Source organism: Cucumis sativus, chromosome 1 (assembly GCF_000004075.3).
Source record: "Cucumis sativus cultivar 9930 chromosome 1, Cucumber_9930_V3, whole genome shotgun sequence".
NCBI lineage: Eukaryota > Viridiplantae > Streptophyta > Magnoliopsida > Cucurbitales > Cucurbitaceae > Cucumis > Cucumis sativus.
This window is the reverse complement of record NC_026655.2, coordinates 30,957,178-30,975,590: the sequence shown is the minus strand read 5'-3', so window position 1 is coordinate 30,975,590 and position 18,413 is coordinate 30,957,178. Positions and strand designations below refer to the sequence as shown.

General features: G+C 32.1%; 3 protein-coding genes across 6 annotated transcripts in view; 1 reads left to right on the top strand and 2 right to left on the bottom strand.

Annotated features, from left to right (window-relative positions):
* The window catches only part of LOC101215118 (exportin-4), a 65,550-nt gene extending 64,839 nt beyond the window's left edge, over positions 1–711 (bottom strand). The window contains exon 1 of one of the 2 annotated variants that reach the window (XM_011661964.2): positions 337–711. In XM_011661964.2, the coding sequence (XP_011660266.1) occupies positions 337–429 (93 nt within the window). In that variant the 5' untranslated portion in view covers positions 430–711. The remainder of the gene's footprint in view (positions 1–336) is intronic. The other variant, XM_011661965.2, reaches the window with a different exon arrangement.
* Positions 712–4,788: 4,077 nt separating this feature from the next.
* On the top strand, positions 4,789–8,271 carry LOC101215363 (ribosomal RNA small subunit methyltransferase). Of its 2 annotated transcripts, none has more exons than XM_011661963.2 (3): positions 4,789–5,223; positions 6,284–6,699; positions 7,336–8,271. In XM_011661963.2, the coding sequence occupies exons 2-3, from the start codon at positions 6,385–6,387 to the stop codon at positions 8,068–8,070; spliced, it is 1,050 nt and encodes a 349-aa protein (XP_011660265.1). In that variant the 5' UTR covers positions 4,789–5,223; positions 6,284–6,384; the 3' UTR covers positions 8,071–8,271. The 2 variants fall into 2 exon arrangements, with proteins under 2 accessions (XP_011660265.1, XP_004142540.1); XM_004142492.3 differs by having other exon boundaries at positions 4,790–5,109.
* Positions 8,272–8,772: 501 nt separating this feature from the next.
* LOC105436354 lies at positions 8,773–10,753 on the bottom strand. Of its 2 annotated transcripts, XM_031880904.1 has the most exons (3): positions 10,550–10,751; positions 10,326–10,408; positions 8,773–9,360 (listed from the first exon to the last, which is right to left on the bottom strand). In XM_031880904.1, the coding sequence occupies exon 3, from the start codon at positions 9,353–9,355 to the stop codon at positions 9,074–9,076; it is 282 nt and encodes a 93-aa protein (XP_031736764.1). In that variant the 5' UTR covers positions 9,356–9,360; positions 10,326–10,408; positions 10,550–10,751; the 3' UTR covers positions 8,773–9,073. The 2 variants fall into 2 exon arrangements, with proteins under 2 accessions (XP_031736764.1, XP_011660264.1); XM_011661962.2 differs by lacking the exon at positions 10,326–10,408 and having other exon boundaries at positions 10,550–10,753.
* Between the last annotated feature and the right edge of the window lie 7,660 nt (positions 10,754–18,413).

The following is an 18,413-nucleotide window of genomic DNA, read 5'->3' as shown; positions in this document are numbered from 1 at the left end:
TCTCGTTTGTCATTAAACTTATTACCAACGAGGGCAATAACAAGTTACCAGATTGTCCACTAGTTGAAAACTTATAACAGTTACCAAAATTTATGAGAAACAAAAGAAATGGGCAGACTTTTCTTTCACAAGACTACAATTGGGCTTAATACCCATATAGATTATAAAATCAACTCATGCGCAAACGGGTTTACTTCAAAATGTTTTTGCTACTCTTTACACAAGAGATTTCAATCCAATCAAACATTCTTGGGATAGTCATATGACATGGTTATAAAATCTCACACTTACTGATCTTTTCTGGCAACCAAAAACAGCAGTAAGAGTGAGTAAAACCTGAATGGAACCGCAAGCAAGTTCAATGGCTTGCATGGTGGCCTGAAGTTGAGCCAAGTTTGGAGGCCCACTGGCATCCTGAAAATCTTGCATCTTCGTGCTGTATATTCAATACCGGAGGACCTCAGGGCAGAGGTCCCGATTAAAATTTTCTTGTAAACTCGATGAATACGGAAAGAGTGATTGTTGAGAGATAAAAGAAGGGATTCCAAAGTTTAGAGTAAAGCGGAATCTCTTTGAATTTGACTCAAAGATTGATCTAGATTGGCGGTTTTATGAACATGTGAGTGTGAGGAAGCGCACCGTCGTGGGATTTTAGGAGAAAACCGCAAATTATTGGGCTTTTGACGAAAATGAGCACTGAGATAAATGCAAATTTGGTGATTGGTTAAACGTATTTACTTTTTACTTTTTATTTTTTGGAAAGGAATTCATAAGTTTATAACATTGCCTCCATGTTTTGCAAGTTGAACCGTCGTCCACACCAAGTTTTGAAAATAGGTTAGAAAATGTTTCCATCCATCAGATTCTATCAAAATAATAGGCATAGATAGATATTAATATCATTTCATTAGTTTTATGAATTGATAATAATAAAAGGTTATATGTTTCTATTATTAATATAATTCAAAAACTTTTTATAATGGTAAATATTTTAACTTATTTTACCATATTTGAAAATGTATCTAAAATATACTGAAATGGATTGTAAATTGTATTTATGCGTATGTAGCACAAACTTGGAGGCAAATTTCTTCGCCTCTTCTTCCATCCTCAATCAAATTTACTCCATGCTAATTCGCTATTTTGAATTTCACTATCAACTTCTGCAATTAATCGCACATCTCGATCAAAATTCAAAGAAAATGATGTATAATGCAACAAGCTATAACTATTTTTTGTTTGTAGTCTCAAAATTGTAACGTGGTTCAATCTCACTAATTATAATTGAAAATATCTTTTTTATTACTCCAAATACTCTTTTGATTTTATTTCTTACCGATGCATGGATGTGGTTAAATAATTATTTTGGCGATTGTTGCGATTTTTATAAAAATATCTCATATAACTTGTGTATATACATGCCTGAAGGAATTCATATACCACTCTCGATAATGTATTATTTTAGGATATCGAGAATTTAAAACATATCTTTTCCATCAAGGCAACACATAAGTAAACCATAAATTAAAAGTACACGTTGCTAAAACATATTTCGTGGGAAAATCTTTTCTTGCTTTAAATCTCTCCATACATTTTCTTTTGTTACTTTTACAAATATGTTCAAGCAATGTATAAATATTCTCTTATGGTTGTGAGCTAAAATGTTCAAAAACTTGATTACTTGTTCCTCTACACAGCTATATTGACTATCATTCAGATATTTTGTTCTTAATGGCAACTAGATAAATAACAAAATTAATTAAAAAGACTGAAAAAATTAAAAACTCATTCAAAATACACGGTAATAAAATACATACTAGGTAAGTAATTAAAGTATCTATCAAGCGTCATATCAACTCGAATTGCTAAAACACAACTTAAGATTCTTTCTCCCTCTTCGTGCATGAACCAAGAAGAAACCAATTATCTGTTTTTTCTTCTTTTATGTTTTCTCTTTAGCTTCTTTCCACCTTCAACCTATACCACCTAAAGAGAAAAAAAAAACAATCGTGCATGAAGCTCTTTGGTTGAAATCTGTGAATATGTGAAGCTCTCTATTGTCTATTCATTAGAAGTCTTCATGGTAGAGGAAAAAAATCCTCCAATCAAAATCCGTAAAGTCGTGAAGCCTTTCAATGTCTGTGAAGGACGATCAAAACGACCTTGAAGATGAATGGTAGAATCTCCAAACTTAAGTAAACAATGCCAGTCTTCAAAACTTAAGTAAACGTATGCTTTTTTTCTTTCTTTTTTTAAAAATTAACAAATGGTTTAAAAAAACATATGTATTTTTTTAAAGATTAATTTTCAGAAATATATATAACAAAACACCAAAATATTTACGGCTGTGTAACAAAATAAAAAAGCTCATGAAGTTGACTAGTTTTTAAAAAGTATTCCAAGTTTTCTCTTGCCGCTTTTGAATTTCCTCTTTCCTTTTCATCTTCTTTCTTCTTTCTTCTTTTGCATTTTTTTTTTTTTTTGAAATCGTGATCTTTGTTTTCAATCAATCAATTGTGATCTTTGTTTTCAATCAATCATCAATTTTATATTATTTTTTTCAAAGTTTTATTTGGTTTATGATCGTGTATAAAATATAAAAGAGCTTGATACATGATCTTGAACAAAAATATATTGGTACACGATCGTTTAGATTTAGGTTTTAGATTGGGTATACGATCGCGTACCAAATCTAAAACGTACAAGATCATGATCTTAAACCAAGATCATTTCCTACACGATTGCATATTAGAAGAATTACACGCACGCATGTGGTCAATTAATAGCGTGTTGACTGAGATATTTTTGTATTTTTCATTGCGCGTTTGTGAGCTTTTTTCGTTTTTGAAATTGTTCAATGTAAATATTTTACCGGATTGTTATATCTTTTTTAAAAAATCATTTTCTAAATCTATATACAAATCTACCATCTAAAAAATATTTTGTAATGTTATAAGATATAATATACACAAAATATGAGAGGAAAAGTTACTACTACAAAAATAATGTGAAATTAAACACGAGAGAGAAAAGAAGGATGGAAGAGATATGGAAGAGCGAGTTTCATCTATTTGTTCAGATTTGAAAAATCTATAATATATTAAAATACCTTATTTGAAAATATATTTCAAATCTATTTTTTTTAGATATTACTAAAATTGTAGAGCAAATCACATATCTTGTATTTGAGAACATAATTATACATAATATATGGATTATATACTTTAGTTATCTTGATATTACAAAAAAACCAAATATGTACTATTTTTTTAAAATGTTGGTTGCTAACAAACTCTTCCATAAGACTGGTGAGGTAAATTGTATGTTTTTATGATAAGATTGCCAAATTAAGTTGTTCACAAACAAAACTCCAAGGTTTAATATTGAATAGTAGAGTAAAACGAGTTTCAACCGTAAAACTCTTAAAAGTAAATTTTTTTATTTTCTATAAGGTAAATAAATATGGTCATATTCTCCATTCATTGCTATCTCTCTTAACATATCATACACACAATTCATTCAGATACAAGTTCTGACTAGTTTTTAAGGTTGAGTATTACCAACATATTCATATATTTGTGTGTGTGTGTGTGTTTTTTTTTATTACTTATGAATATTCTTTTTACAATGTAATGTATAATAATTGAAGTATTGGTTAAAAAGAAATGATAAAATTGTAATGAAAAACAAACAAGAGAAGCGAGAAATTTTGTAGAGAAGAGAGAAGTTTTTGAATTGAGTTTAATATTTTTGAAGTAAAAAGATTAGAGATGTTTAAAGAAAAATAAAAGAAAACAAACCACAAATGTAATAACCTTAAAGCTCCAACACTGATCTTCTCTTTTCGACCGGAAGACTTGAGAGCTTGTAGAAGTTTGAATCTTCAATTCTTCAAGTATTTCAAAGCTTTAATCTCCTAGATGAATGACAAATGTCTCTATTTATAGAAAAATTTCATGGGTGGGTGGGCTTGGACCCATTTACTTGTTGGGTTTGGGCTTGGACTAATTTGTTTATTGAACATGGACTTGAGCCTATTTGTTTGTTGGGTTTGGGCCCATTTGTTTATTGGACTTGAATTGAGTTTGGTTGAATAAACTTAATTATCCAAAATTCAATAAAAAACCATAATTATTATAATATTTGTTGTGATAACGTTGGAAAATTTAATTGACCAAAATTTTATACTCGACAACCATTTAAAATAGTAAAATTTAAAATAATAAAAATGAAAAAAGAAGAAGATAAAGATACTTATTTTCAAAACTTATGGAAAATACTTATTTCCAAAATTCAAATTTATCCTATATTTTGGAATCTAAACCTATAACAATATTTCAAATTTATCTATATTAATTGAAAATCTTAAGTGTAGATAATGGATACGTAAAAAATATATAGTTCAATATAATAAAAAGGAAAAAGTTTTCAAAACATTAGAAATACATTATTTTGAAAAATCAATATTTTCGAAATCTAATTAAAAAATATATACTATGGATTAAAGAGTTATATAATACCGATATCTATTTAATTTATTAAAGATTGAGTTTGATACAATGAGATCACTAGTTGAATTTGAATTTGAATTTGAGTTTGATACAATGGGAAAATTTATTAAAGATTTTACTAAAAATCTTATTCACTCCTCGGTTTTTGCTATATTTTCTGCCGCCATCACCAAATTTATCATTCCCACGGACACTAAAATTGAGAAGAAATTTGGGCCTAAAAAAGTGTGGGATTCATTTGGGCTGAAGTTATTTATACCTTTCACTGCAACTACTAGGGTTAGCCTTCAAATCTGAAGAAAGAGTTAAAGGAAACGGAAAAAGGAAATCAATTTTCCCCTTCCCACGCCCTCTCTCTCTCACGCAGCCCACGCCACAGTTTCCACCCAGCAGTCGCCGGCCAGCTTCCGGCAAACCACGCTGCCAGTAACCTGCTCCTCCTTCTCTTATCTTTGACTCTCTTCATAGCCAACAGCAGCAAGAACTCAGCGCCGCTCTGCTGACCATCGTTCCGTCATCCGTGACACTCCGACGACTAGTCGCTCGCCACTCCAACTTCCGGCCTCGGTCGTTCAGGCCATCTGTGGGCTTTCTTAGGGTGATTTTTTCTTACATTTGGCGCTGGAATTTTTCGTTACCCATTATATTTCTGGCCCCGTAACTGATTGCCCACTATGTGTTGTCCAGTTGTTTTAGTATTGAGTTTTATTTGGTGAGTTTTTGGTGAGAAATGCGGTTCCAATCTCTTCTTTAAGTTTCTGAGTAATACTATGTGATTTTAAGTTTTGGAATTGGATAATTTCAGCTTGTTTAATTAAAAAAAGGGTAACTTTGATTGTTTCTTATCCAATAGAAGAAAGGGTACCTTTGAGCCATAATTTATTAGGATAAGTTTTTTAGGCTTTACAGTAAATATACAGTCTCTATTTGGGTTTCAAACGTGGAAACTGATTTATGATTTTAATATAGAATTGATCTGAGACATTTGTAAGTCAAAGGAGAATTGTTTCTTTTCCTTGCTGCTTAGTAAATGTTTTAGAAAAGCTTGTATGTTAAATTTTACGAAACTTTATAAGCATGCTGTAGATATGAGTTTCCTGAGTTATTATGATAGGTATTTATGTTGCATGCTAGATTAGTTTAGTGGATACTAATATTTGGGAGGCAAGTGACATTATTATAGATTTCCTTAGAGTTGAGGAAAGATTTGTAGTAAATTAGTCATTGATTTGTTGATGAATTATTTGTCTACATACTTCAAAATTTGTACCAATTTAGTTACTGTTGTGATAAATCTCATCAAAACTAAATGCTAATTTATATTACATAAACTAGTCAGTCTTTAAAGTTTATGAGCTAGTTTATTTGTAATCAACATATCAATCTATGCCTATAAAAAATCATTAGATCTTTATAATATTTGCTACGATAGGAATTAAATTGTTACCATTTGCAACTGGAGACTAAATTCTTATCATTTTGTGTATGGAGACTAAATAGAACCTAGAGTTGTAAATTGTTGCTTGTTTGAAAATTTGGAACTAAAATAATCTTTTAAACCTATTTTGTATTTAAAATTGAATAACTACTTTTTACGTTTGACTAAAATTTTAAGGGTATAAGTTTTTAAAACTTGTTAATATTCATGTGGTATTACATATGTATTTTTAATTAGTATATATCTGATCAATTTTATTCTAATTATCTATTAAAGAAACAGATATCATTTATATGTCATATCGTGATACCTATTGATTCATATAATTTTTCAGATATTCCTTCATCGCCAACCTTTCCGAACAGAAGTTAGTTTGGAACAAATATTTGTTGAAGAAACCTTAGAATCTATTGTACTAGTTTCAATTTAGCAACAATGGCGGGAGGCAAGATTAGAAAAGAGAAGCCAAAAGCAGCGGCGAAGGCTGCAACACCGTATCAGGGAGGGATTTCATTCCACAAATCCAAGGGTCAGCATATTCTTAAGAATCCCTTGCTGGTTGACTCTATAGTTCAGAAATCTGGAATTAAGAGCACTGATGTGATCCTCGAGATTGGTCCTGGTACTGGTAATCTCACCAAGAAGCTGCTAGAATGTGGTAAGATGGTTATTGCTGTCGAGCTTGATCCTCGTATGGTTCTCGAGTTGCAGAGGCGTTTTCAAGACACTCCTTACTCTTCTCGCTTGAAGGTGAGTTTTCCCTTTGCTTTATGCTTTAGGTTTATCAAAATTTGAATTTGCTTTTGTCTATTGATTCTTTATGTGTTTTTTCTTTATCCATCTGCCACCAATCATTTGGGATTTGTTTGATGTTTTGATTTAGTTGTTCTTATAGCTTCTGCTCGTTGTTAGGGATTGTTTGGTAGGCTGGAATGTAATGAGTTTGTAATGTTCTGTAATTTCATTACATTCCTTTCCCTCTATTTTTAATCCAACACTCTTTCACACATTTCTACCCTTCACGATCCCATTTGAACACCAATTTTAATCCTTGTTTTCAGTAATTTGATTACATGCTCGTCTTCCAAACAGGCTCCTATTTCTTTCAGTTGTATGAATTACTTGTACGTTGTACTCATATCTATCCTCTCTCTTTTGTAGTAGGCAAAATGGAAAATCTTTCCACTTTTTGAAATAGCTCATTGATTAGTTATATTTCCCATCAAATTCTCTTAACAACTATTTGAATGAACCAACCAGGTGTTGTTCTGTATTGGCAGATGTGTGCTTTTTCTTGACCTTTTGTTGGTGTTTTTACTTGATTGATATTTTGAGTTTCTCAAACTTGAATAATAATCGATCAGTTCTTCATCTTGATATGCTCAGGTTATTCAAGGAGATGTACTCAAGACTGAGCTTCCCTATTTTGATATATGTGTGGCAAATATTCCCTATCAAATATCATCACCCCTCACATTCAAATTGCTAAATCATCAACCTGCTTTTCGGTGTGCCATCATAATGTTCCAAAGGGAATTTGCTATGAGGTTAGTTGCTCAACCTGGAGACAAACTTTACTGCCGTTTGACCGTAAACACCCAACTCCTAGCTCGAGTGTCTCACCTCCTAAAAGTTGGAAAGAACAACTTTCGCCCTCCACCTAAGGTGGACTCATCTGTAGTTCGAATTGAGCCAAGGAAACCGCGTATTGAGGTGAAGCAGAAGGAGTGGGATGGATTTCTGAGAATCTGTTTCAATCGAAAGAACAAAACTCTTGGTTCAATATTTAGGCAGAAGAGTGTTCTTTCTTTGCTAGAGAAGAACTACAAGACATTGTGTTCACTTAACATCCTTCAGCAAGGTTCTGGAGGTAATGATGACAGTGCATTGGATTATTCAAATGAGGATCAAAGCATGGAAGTAGACGAGGATGGAGATGAGGAGGAGATGGATATGGAAGATGGTGATGCTGAAGAAGGGGAAGCTTCTGAATTTAAGGGTAAAGTGATGGGTGTTCTAAAGGAGGGAGATTTCGAAGAAAAGAGGTCTTCTAAACTCACCTTACAAGAGTTCTTATACTTGCTTTCTTTGTTCAACAAGGCTGGCATACATTTTTCCTGATTTTGTTTTTGTGATGTGTTTCTCCACAATATCCAATTTTGTCCTTCTCCCCTGTGTTTTAGGACTATCCTTTGTTTACTCCTAGAGAGTAGTAAAGTTATACCAATTTTTGTTGCTTCAACAACTGGCAATTGAAATTGTTACTCTTATTCTTATTCTTCTCTTTTTGTTGTATTAATCCAATGAATTTGTATTCTTTTATGATCCAAATCGTCAAATTATCGAGTAATTACAATAAAATAAAATAAATCTAATCAACTTTTTATTTAAAAATTAATTTGAATGGAAAAGACGGACAATTTAATAGGAAATTAGCTTAAAATACAAAATATATAGCTTTGTTACAAAAAATGTATCACTTTGATGTTAAAAAATATTCCTAATTTTGAAATAAAAAAACCTTTCAAAATTTTCAAAAATACATTTGAGCTTAAAAATACTATATCTAAATTTTACACCAATTAAAATTAAATTTATTTAACTATTAAATAAATAAATAGTTAAATAAATTTTAATTGAGTTACGAAGACAAAAAGCCTGGAATTTCCAACTTAAACGTAACTCAATTGACATCAACCAGAGGTCAAAATGTAATAATAGTCCTCATTTTGGTTTATTAGTCAATAATTGACGTGGAACCAATCATATATCTTTAATTCATCATCTTTGTGCATAAACGTTACAAAGCAATCCTAAAGCACATGAGACAGAAAAATAGGATCTCGATTAATAATTTAAACTAAATACATCTAATTCCACATTGGTTTGAATCTTTCAATGCTATTAATTTTCCCTAATCATGAAAAATGAAAATGAAGGAGAGGGAAACTAGTTAGAACTTAGAATCAGAAAAGGGGTCCAAGGTATTGAAACGAACAAATGACACAGACCAAGCACATTTAGAGAACACTAATGAACTTAAAGTTACGTTCTATATTCTCTTCCAAGACACTATTTTTGTTCTTTAGAATTTCAGGGTTTGGCCCATGAACAGAGAGAGAAATTATGTTACTTTTGTCTTCTTTGCCTTCACTTGAGGTTTTTCAGTGATTTCATCATCGTCCTCAGAAGCTTCTTCAACTAGTTCGTCCGGGACATCATTAGGAACATTATGTTTGGTTATGTACTCCTTCAAAATGGCCATGCTATCCTCTTTCATGGAAGTCAGCTGCTCAGAAAGGGTGCCTTTATTAGCTGTATTGACCAAATGTGTCTCTGATCCTAGGCAAAGTGAGACCTTAACCCGAGGCCTTAGAGGAATGTCTTCTTCAGCTGGGGCATCCATTGAGTCTGGCAAAGGTTAACGCAACACACAACTAAAAATGAGATAAAAATCAAAGCACGACACGAATACTTTAAAATTCCGAGGGGACTTCATTACTTGTTTAGTTACAAATAACTACAAGAGAGCTAGTGTGAAAATGTAACCTTGACTGAAATATGATTTATAAAGTAGACGGGAACATCCATACAAGCAATCTAAGGGAGTGATTTATAAAGTAAAACCCTCTGATAACGTCCAAACCAAATAGTCAAATCATATACAAAAGAGCTCTAATTGATCAATTAAGTAACAAGTATCATAGAGTTACTCAAAGGTAAACCTCAATGACTAACTATGCAGTCATATGTTGTACGATTCAAAGAGAATGTCATCCCATCATCAAATCATGCCTCTCAGAACTCAAAGGGAAATTTCATCTGACTCAATACAAAGGTATCTTAAAATTGTAATAAGTCTGCACGAGAATCATATTGGACAACAATGGAATGGATTTATAGACCGAGAGGTGGATAAATCTGGAAGAGTTCATAAAGTAAGTCTTAGGCCAAGGTTAGCACACCGGCATCTTATCACAAAGCAGCCAACGGAAGGCTAAGCGTTTGCTATTTGAAAACTATTATCAAAAGGAACTTCTAAATTGTATCAACTTGAACTTAACTGTTCAAGACAATATAACGTCAACCAGAAGGTTCGGAGGTTTGTATTCTCACGCAACAAATTGTTGCAACTCCGAAGCACCTTACAAGATTTAGTTTCCAAGTCTAGTTCTATTTAGGAATGTAAGATTTTATTGAACATTTGAAACCAGTGCTCATGGTCCTATATGATCTGTAGAAGGAAGGAACAACTTCGATTCTAGAAAGTAAGCCATATCTACCCAAACAAACTACAATACAATTAAGAAAATTTCATTATCTTTCAAAGAGCTCCCAAACAACTGGTAAACGAAAAAAAAAAAAAAATCCTGAACCATGTGTTTACAGACTCCAAACTTCTCCGGACTTCGATTCTCTGAAATATGCTACAATTTACTACTCCAGAATGCTTTCAAGCCTATATTTAGGATTCAAAATTAGAGACTACTAAATGATTTTAAAATCCATTGAAGAATTAACACATAAATCAGCATTTCGAGAAGGACCGTGCAACTTCAGTAACAGATAGCGTAATTATTCATCTCAAATTTGAACGTACCTGTAGAGGACAAATCAATAAACTCCGTTGCAGTATCGATCTTGTTCTTGAATAGAGTGGAAACAGCAAGAAATGGGGATAAGAGATAAAAAAAGGAAATTGAACGATTGAAAGACTAATGAACTGGGAAGGTTTTCTGTTGGCGGGAGAAGAAGGAAACTTATTCCATAGTCAAATGAAGCCCTAATTGGATAATAGTGATAAACTGTATTTTTATGAAAGAACCCAAATTACTAATAAATTTTATAAAAATTGTAAATGGGCCACTATACTCGTAAGCATAGGTTCAAATTACATATTTGCCTATTTTTATTATTTAATTGATTTATAATTTATAACAAAAATCTAAATAGAATAAATTGTGGGTTTTACGGTTTTGGAAAAAAGTGAAAATAATTTATTACTTTCCTTATACGAAAATTGTTGTATACTAATTCCATTATACTCGCAGAAGACAACGTGAATATTGAGAAATTTGAGAGTTTTCAGCAGTGAAGAAGAAGACATTTTGATGGTTGACAACTTCATAACTTTTTCGATAGAATCTAGGTAGAAATTTCGAGGTTAGTATTGTATATATTCAATACATATAAAACATTAGGTATATTAGGTATATTGAAGATATTCGATTAAATGGGCAAATAAACGAAACTGTACTTTTGCATGTGATAGATTCTAGGGTTTATTGAGGTTTCGGTGTGAAGAAGATGACTTTCGAGGGTCGTCACATTCCGATCTTTTCCTACAGAAATTGTGTAGAAATATTAGGTATGTTGGGTTTATTTTAGATGTTCGATTAAATAGCCAAACAATCGAAAATGTACTTTTGATAAGATGGATTCTAGTGTTTATTGAGAATAAAAGTTTTAAAAAATCTATTGCATGGTGAATTTTAGAGAGTAATAAAAATGTACTTTGAGTTTCTTTAACTTATATTGTGATTAAATATGTAACAAAAACTTACTCTAGGTTGATTGACAATGCAATGTGGTTTAAATATGTTAAATGTTGGTTAATTTTTTAAAACTTTATTTAATGGACAGTGCAGAAATGGTAAAGACAAAGTGAAAGATGTCTTGGGTCTAAGAGTAAGAAAATTAGATCAAACGAAGATAATCCAATAATTATCGATGATGCTGATGTATATTTAACATTAACTGTTATAAGATGTTACCATATTGATGTTTCATATGTATATTAATTGTTCCATAGGTATATATATTAATTATATTGTATTCGTGTATATCATAGGATGAAAAGATAACCGTTCTCAAGAGACTTATGAAGATAACCAAATGGAATACAAACCTATACAAAGTTCCCAAATGAGGATGAATATGATATAACAGGACAAAATGTCACTCAAATAGTTCTCTACGATGAGAACTTAGCTATGAAAAGAAATATAGTGCTAGAAACGCCGGTCAGAAAATGAATTGGCAAGCAAGAGAGGTCATTTAATCTGTATATATAAACATTGTTGTATATATGTTATAAACCAAAATAATTAGGCTATGGCAGGAAGTATATTTATTAATGTACTATATGATCGGTATATGATTGTATATTAGAAATCAGAAGGATCAAAGAACATTGAAGTACGTTGTGAAGAAAGTTTTGTATCTATATTTTATTGGCAACAATATTATTTTGATTACTATTATTAAGTAATTATATGTATATTTGATGGGATAATATATATTTGACAGAAATGATTAAAAGAAGGTTGTATAGAGAAATGAAAAAGAGGAAAAAATTATTAAATGAACCTCATACAATAAAGAGAAAGTTACCGGTTGAAGAAAAAGCAAAAGAAGTAAATACAACAAAGAAAATAAAAGTGCAAAAAGGGTTGAAAAGAAGTGGAGAGAAATCAAATACTAGAAAGAAAACAAAAATACAAAAATGTTTGAAAAGAAGGTTAGAACCAAAAAAAAAAACGGTATTTATATACTTAAATATACCATTTGATACATATATTGATTTATACTTTTGAATTATTATATTGTATTGAATATTTATAATGTTCACAGAAAACAAAGATGGAAAAGAGGAGCGTAGAAAAAAGACAAATAATGATTTGAACGAGGTATTTTTGGTCATATATCATATATACTATAAATTATGATTTAACGATGTTAGATATAACAAGGCATGCATAATAACATGTCTTATTATGAATGTTTGCAAGCTGCACCACTAATCCTGAAAATGAATAAATGGTATAGATCATAGAAACTTAGTATATATGCACGTTTAGATGTGATTACAGACATGAAAAAAAAAAAAAAAACTGAATAGGAAATAGTTGGACATGTTTAGGAGTTCTCCTTTTGTTTCTTTCCTTGATTTAAAAATAACCAAATTCCAAAATCAATTGCTATATCATATTATAAGACAATAATATACATTGACAAAGGAAGATGAACTTTGATTCAACTTTGAAGGTGATATAGCTAAGTTTGGGATAAGAGAATATGAAGCAATAACTGCATTGAATTGGACCATTACCACAAGTTAACATGGAAAAACTAAAGGGTAAATTTTAGAAAAATATTTAAAAAATGAGGATAGTCCGAAGTCAAGGTTGACATACATTTTCTATGACTCAAAAAAACGTAAAAGATGAAGACAAAGTGAAGATGACAAACATATATTTCCTAAAAAGCTTTTTACTAGGAAAACAAATTAAGAACTGGAGTAGATATTGAACACATAAAATTGGTTGATAATGAAACCCAATTTGAAGCTTACCCATGGGGAAGAATAAGGTATCACGTTATGATAGATTTAATAAAAAGGTTTATAAAAAATACTTTAGCCTTAGCAATTGAAATTTTTGGATTTGCCTATGCATTTTTAGTTTGGGCGTATGAATGTATACCACTATTAACTAGAACTTCCATGTTTTGTGCTAAAAGAGTTGGTGATAGCAATTTGTGCATGCTAAATTGGATTGTGGATTGTCATCCAGAGTGGAAGGAATTGGCTGAAAAGGTATTTGACAATGATGGGCTAATGCATTAAGATTACGTAAATTGTAAAAAAATTAAATTAAATCTGTATATATCCAATATACCCACATATACTTATGTCTAATACGTTTTAAATTTATGCAACAGTTTATATTTAAAGGTTTGTTTCCGAATGAAGATTTCATGGAAGGGAGCATGTTCCATGGTACTGAAACAAGTCAAATATTACTCTTATTAGGTTGTTTAGGTTATATGATATCTCTCCTATTTAAGATGTTATCAGCCCATTTGGTATTATTCTTGGTTTTATATCATTTTTGTCAGAAACATGAGTGATTTCAGCCGTTTTAGAATCAACTAAAATGAACTCATAAAACATCCTGGTTTTTGCTAGATCCTCTAGAAGAAAGTTGAATCCATGAGGAAATATTTGTTTGCAGACTTCGAGGACAGAAGGTCCGTCGAATTCTGGTTCAATGGTCAAATCCACCATTGTTGTTTTGGTGAAATAACCAGTAATTGGTGGAGAGCTTAATTTTGAGAGAGAGGAAAAGTTGTGAAGAGTATTTGATAGAGAGGGGGGAACGTCGCCAGAGAGCATTTGCGAGAGAGAAAGATAGCGACGATGTGGGATGAAGTAAGGTTTTTTTCGGTCGTTGTTCACAAGTCTTAGGAAAAATGTAATTTATTAAAAATAGTTTTGATAAAGATTACATACTGTCTACAAATCATAAATAGTAAAGAATGTTAATCAATTAATTGAAATTTTCTCTAGAGGTTAATTATGCAATAATTCTTATAAAATCAAATAATAAGGTTAAGAATCTATTTCTTAACACTTTCGTAAATTTTTCCCACAAAAACCGCTCGGAGATGCCCCAGGCTATGTTTTTATTTTCGTCCCAATACTTTTCTTCCAATGGTTTAGTTGTGTTTCTTTGATCTTGTGGAACCTATTTAGATCGATGATAGCCGGCGGATAGGTGTGGAAACCCATCTATATTGCACCCTGTATTACACAGAAAAAAAGCCCAGGGCATAAAGGTCGGGTGGGGCTCGTTCGTGGAGAGAGCGCTTTATAATGTAACGAGTAGATAGGAGGCTAGGCTCTCTAAGTTTATTGGTTCGAAAGGGGAGTGGAGGTGGTCGAGGGTGTCTTTGGATTTGATTAATTTATGAGATAGGGTTCAAGTTGTAAGTTCGTGTCCTTTGAATTTTAGCAACTAGCATTTTTTGCACGTGCATGGTATTTTATAAAATACCAAAATATCAACATTCTTCAACTGTAATTATTTCGTTTCTACATTGTAATTAATTTATGTTATGCAATTATCAGCTTTTAATTATCTTTTACTTGAAATAGATACATCAACTCATATCATAATATTTTTCTTAGTGGCCTCATTTTGAGCGGTATTAAAGTTTTTTGCCCATAAAGGCCGAAAAAAATATGCCTGGGAGTCAGTTTTTATTTTCGTCCCAAAACGGGTAAAAAAGGGCCAATGCATTAGCCTAGGAAGAGAGGACCCATCTTAGAACGATGTCAAAGGTCTCGAAGATTCACACCTAACTACTGGGTGGAAATATACAAAGGGGATAAATAAAAGTACAATTATAAAGTGATGAAGCACAAATATAGGTATCAACAAAACCAGAATACAAGTCTTACCCTATCTCGACTGTCGAGGAGTGTTAACCAACCGTCGGAAGGTTGGTTTTATATCCAAGGAGTGAGCTAAATTGCCCAATGAGTGATTGTTTTATAAAACATCGTTTTGAAATAATAAGTATTTAACTAGTGTCCTCCTCATTAAGACTTCAAATTCATTTTTCAATGGAACTCTCCCATTTCTCGAGGCCCTTGATAAACTCCCTTCTCCTCCCCACAATCTTTTGTAAATGTTATTCGAACTAACTTCTTTTATCGCCCATTTCATCTATCAATGAACAGTTTCTTCTTCATTTGAAGGAGCGGCGCAACCAAATAGCAAATGAACTCCAGAATATGGACCGGGGACGTGTTTCAAGTCAACCATTTGAGAATTTGGATAAGAGCAGAGGACTTGAAGCTCAACGCTCACTCCAAAATTTGGATGAAACTCAAGGGTCATCCGATGTCTCTGTCAACACGTGATTAATCAGTCATACGTCCTAGGGGCGCGTGTAATTCTTCTTTTAAACGATTATTATACGTGCTCGTGTAGAAAATGATACACAATTGTGTAGGTAGTATTAACATGATCATGTAGTTCTTTTTAACGATGGAAAAAATGCTTCAAATCTAAACGTTTCAACCATTTCAATTTTTATTTTTTTGTTTTTGTTTAACAAATTTGATATGTCTAACTTATTGATATTCATGAGATCAGTTTTTAGTGTCTAACTTTATTGTCTTTAATCGTGGATGTTATTGGAAACTGAATGGAAAATAATATTTAAAAAAACATTATGAGTTAGTTCTAAAAGCAAAGTCTTTAAATTGTATACTTGAGACAAACAATATCATGCTATTGTTAATATATAATTTATTGGCCTAACCGTCCGCCGACTATCATCGGTCTAAATAGGTTCCACAAAATCAAAGAAACACAACTAAACCATTGGAAGAAAAGTATTGGGACGAAAATAAAAATTGAGTCTTGGCATCTCCGAGCGGTTTTTGTGGGAAAAACTTTAATATTACTCAAAGTGAGGCCGCCTAGTAGTTATCTGTGCATTTTCGGGACCACCTCCACTCCCCTTTCGAACCAATAAACTTAGAGAGCCTAGCCTCCTATCTACTCGTTACATTATAAAGCGCTCTCTCACCAACTTGTTGAAGGATAGGACCACCCTGCAACCACGGATCCAGGCACAGTTTACAATGCCTACCATCCCCAACCTCCATTTGAACATGCCCTTTTAGACTATCCGATGACACACTATAAGTATTCATGTAATCCATCTCATGCTTGCCAAATTGACCATAAATAGTGACATTTGGTGGATTTTTTAAAGAATACACATATGAGTGAAAAATTCATAAATCTTGGAAAGAATACACATACACGGGATTTTGAAAGGATTTTTTTTATCTTCATATTTTCTTATTTATTTTAATACATATGACTAAAGACATAATTAAATAAATTGAAAATTTTACCTTTGTGATAAATGTAACAATCTTCGACATGATTCATCCTTGATGTTACTCAACAAGAATAATTTACCAATGGAGGTGTCAACTTTTCCCATTAATTTAGATAAAGCGGATTCAACCAAAGCTTCTTCCATAATCCCGAGATTTTAGTAAGATGTTATGATAGGAGTTGGATACGTTAATGACTTATAAGTGCATAACACAAATTAATCACACTAGAGAAACTTCTAATCATAAGAGCATAGATATTGAAATAATTACAAAGTCTTCTAATCATAAGAGCATACACAATCTACAATTGTCGTCCTGTCTACATCCATACATACATATATATATATATATATATATATATATATATATATATATATATATATATATATATATATATATATATATCCCAGACAATCACAATATGCATTCAACATCAAGTCTACATCAATCCATGTATATAGAATTTCAGGCTATAAACTCATTTGATTTTGGTCAAACGATAATATATAACATGGTAAATCGGATGGAATAGTAATTAATAATACAACATTTATTACATAAGGCATGATTATAAATAGTTGAGCTCGAACCTAATCTTTAGTTGGCAACTACAGCAAAAAATTTCAAACAACTTTTAAAGTTTAAGCAAAAAGTAACCGTAGGTAGGAAGGGGAGCAAAAGTGGGGTCTCGAATTAATTCTGAAAAATTAGTAGGCTTTCAAAATTTAGGTTCTAGAAGTAGAATTATTGCAGAAAAATACATAATTGCATCATTCAAATTGAATCAAACAGAGAGAAACCTCTCTTAGTAAGTTGTGGTTTGAGGACGAACTAAGCGAAAGTTGGTAGACATATAACGCTAACTAAGCAAAAGTTGGTAGACATATAATACCTGAGTTTAGGAAGGGGACATGAATGAACCGATATCACATCTGAATGAGAGGGATTCTGAGGACATGAAGTAAGGTTAAGAAAGGCTTAAAAGAATAAATTTGTGATTTATGTATGCAGTTTCACATCTACATTTGATAAAGTGCTAAACAAATACGACGATTTCAAAGTATTAGGGATGGCAGATGGCAGAAGTCTAAGGGATCTCGTACTCAGTGGATGGTGAACGACTGAAAGTGAAGGATCTAGTACGCATTTTCGGAGAGGGCGTGGTGAACACGGACGGATGGACGGTGAACACGGCAGAAGTGAGAGATCCTCAGAGAGAACGCGATTCATATTTAATATAATGTTACTAGGATAAGGTATCTAACTTTACGTATAAACTATAGACTTTTTATGTTATTACTTGAACATGAATATTCAATAGCTATTATATTTAGCACATGTTGATTCCAAGGTTCTTTGATAAATTGGTTGAATCTATCTAAGGTATAATGAGTTTCATATATAGAATGATGACATCAAATTATGTAGACAGTGTAAATTTAGTTTTTAAAGATCTTAGAGAACTACCTGTAGCTACCATGCTTACTTCAATTAGAGATGTATTGCAAAAGTGGTTTGATGAAAGAAGGTCTCGAAGTTTCTTGCCCACAAAACCCGAACGGTGATGCCCCAGACTCGGTTTCTTGGTTCCGTCCCAAAACGCCGAAAGAAAGGCACAATGGCCTAGAAAGGAACGGCCGGACTTAGAACGGGGTCGGAGGCCTCGAAAGTTCACGTCTAGCTACTGGGTCGTCCGATTCTGAGTGGTCTCGAAGTTTCTTGCCCACAAAAGTCGAACGGTGATGCCCCATACTCTGTG

What these genes read in the sequence shown, in the direction of transcription:
- LOC101215363 (XM_011661963.2), top strand. Translation starts at nt 6,385, where the DNA reads ATGGCGGGAGGCAAGATTAGAAAAGAGAAGCCAAAAGCAGCGGCGAAG. An exon ending in CTTACTCTTCTCGCTTGAAG is followed by an intron (nt 6,700 to 7,335) that starts GTGAGTTTTCCC and finishes TGATATGCTCAG; the next exon opens with GTTATTCAAGGAGATGTACT.
- LOC105436354 (XM_011661962.2), bottom strand. Translation starts at nt 9,355, where the DNA reads ATGGATGCCCCAGCTGAAGAAGACATTCCTCTAAGGCCTCGGGTTAAG.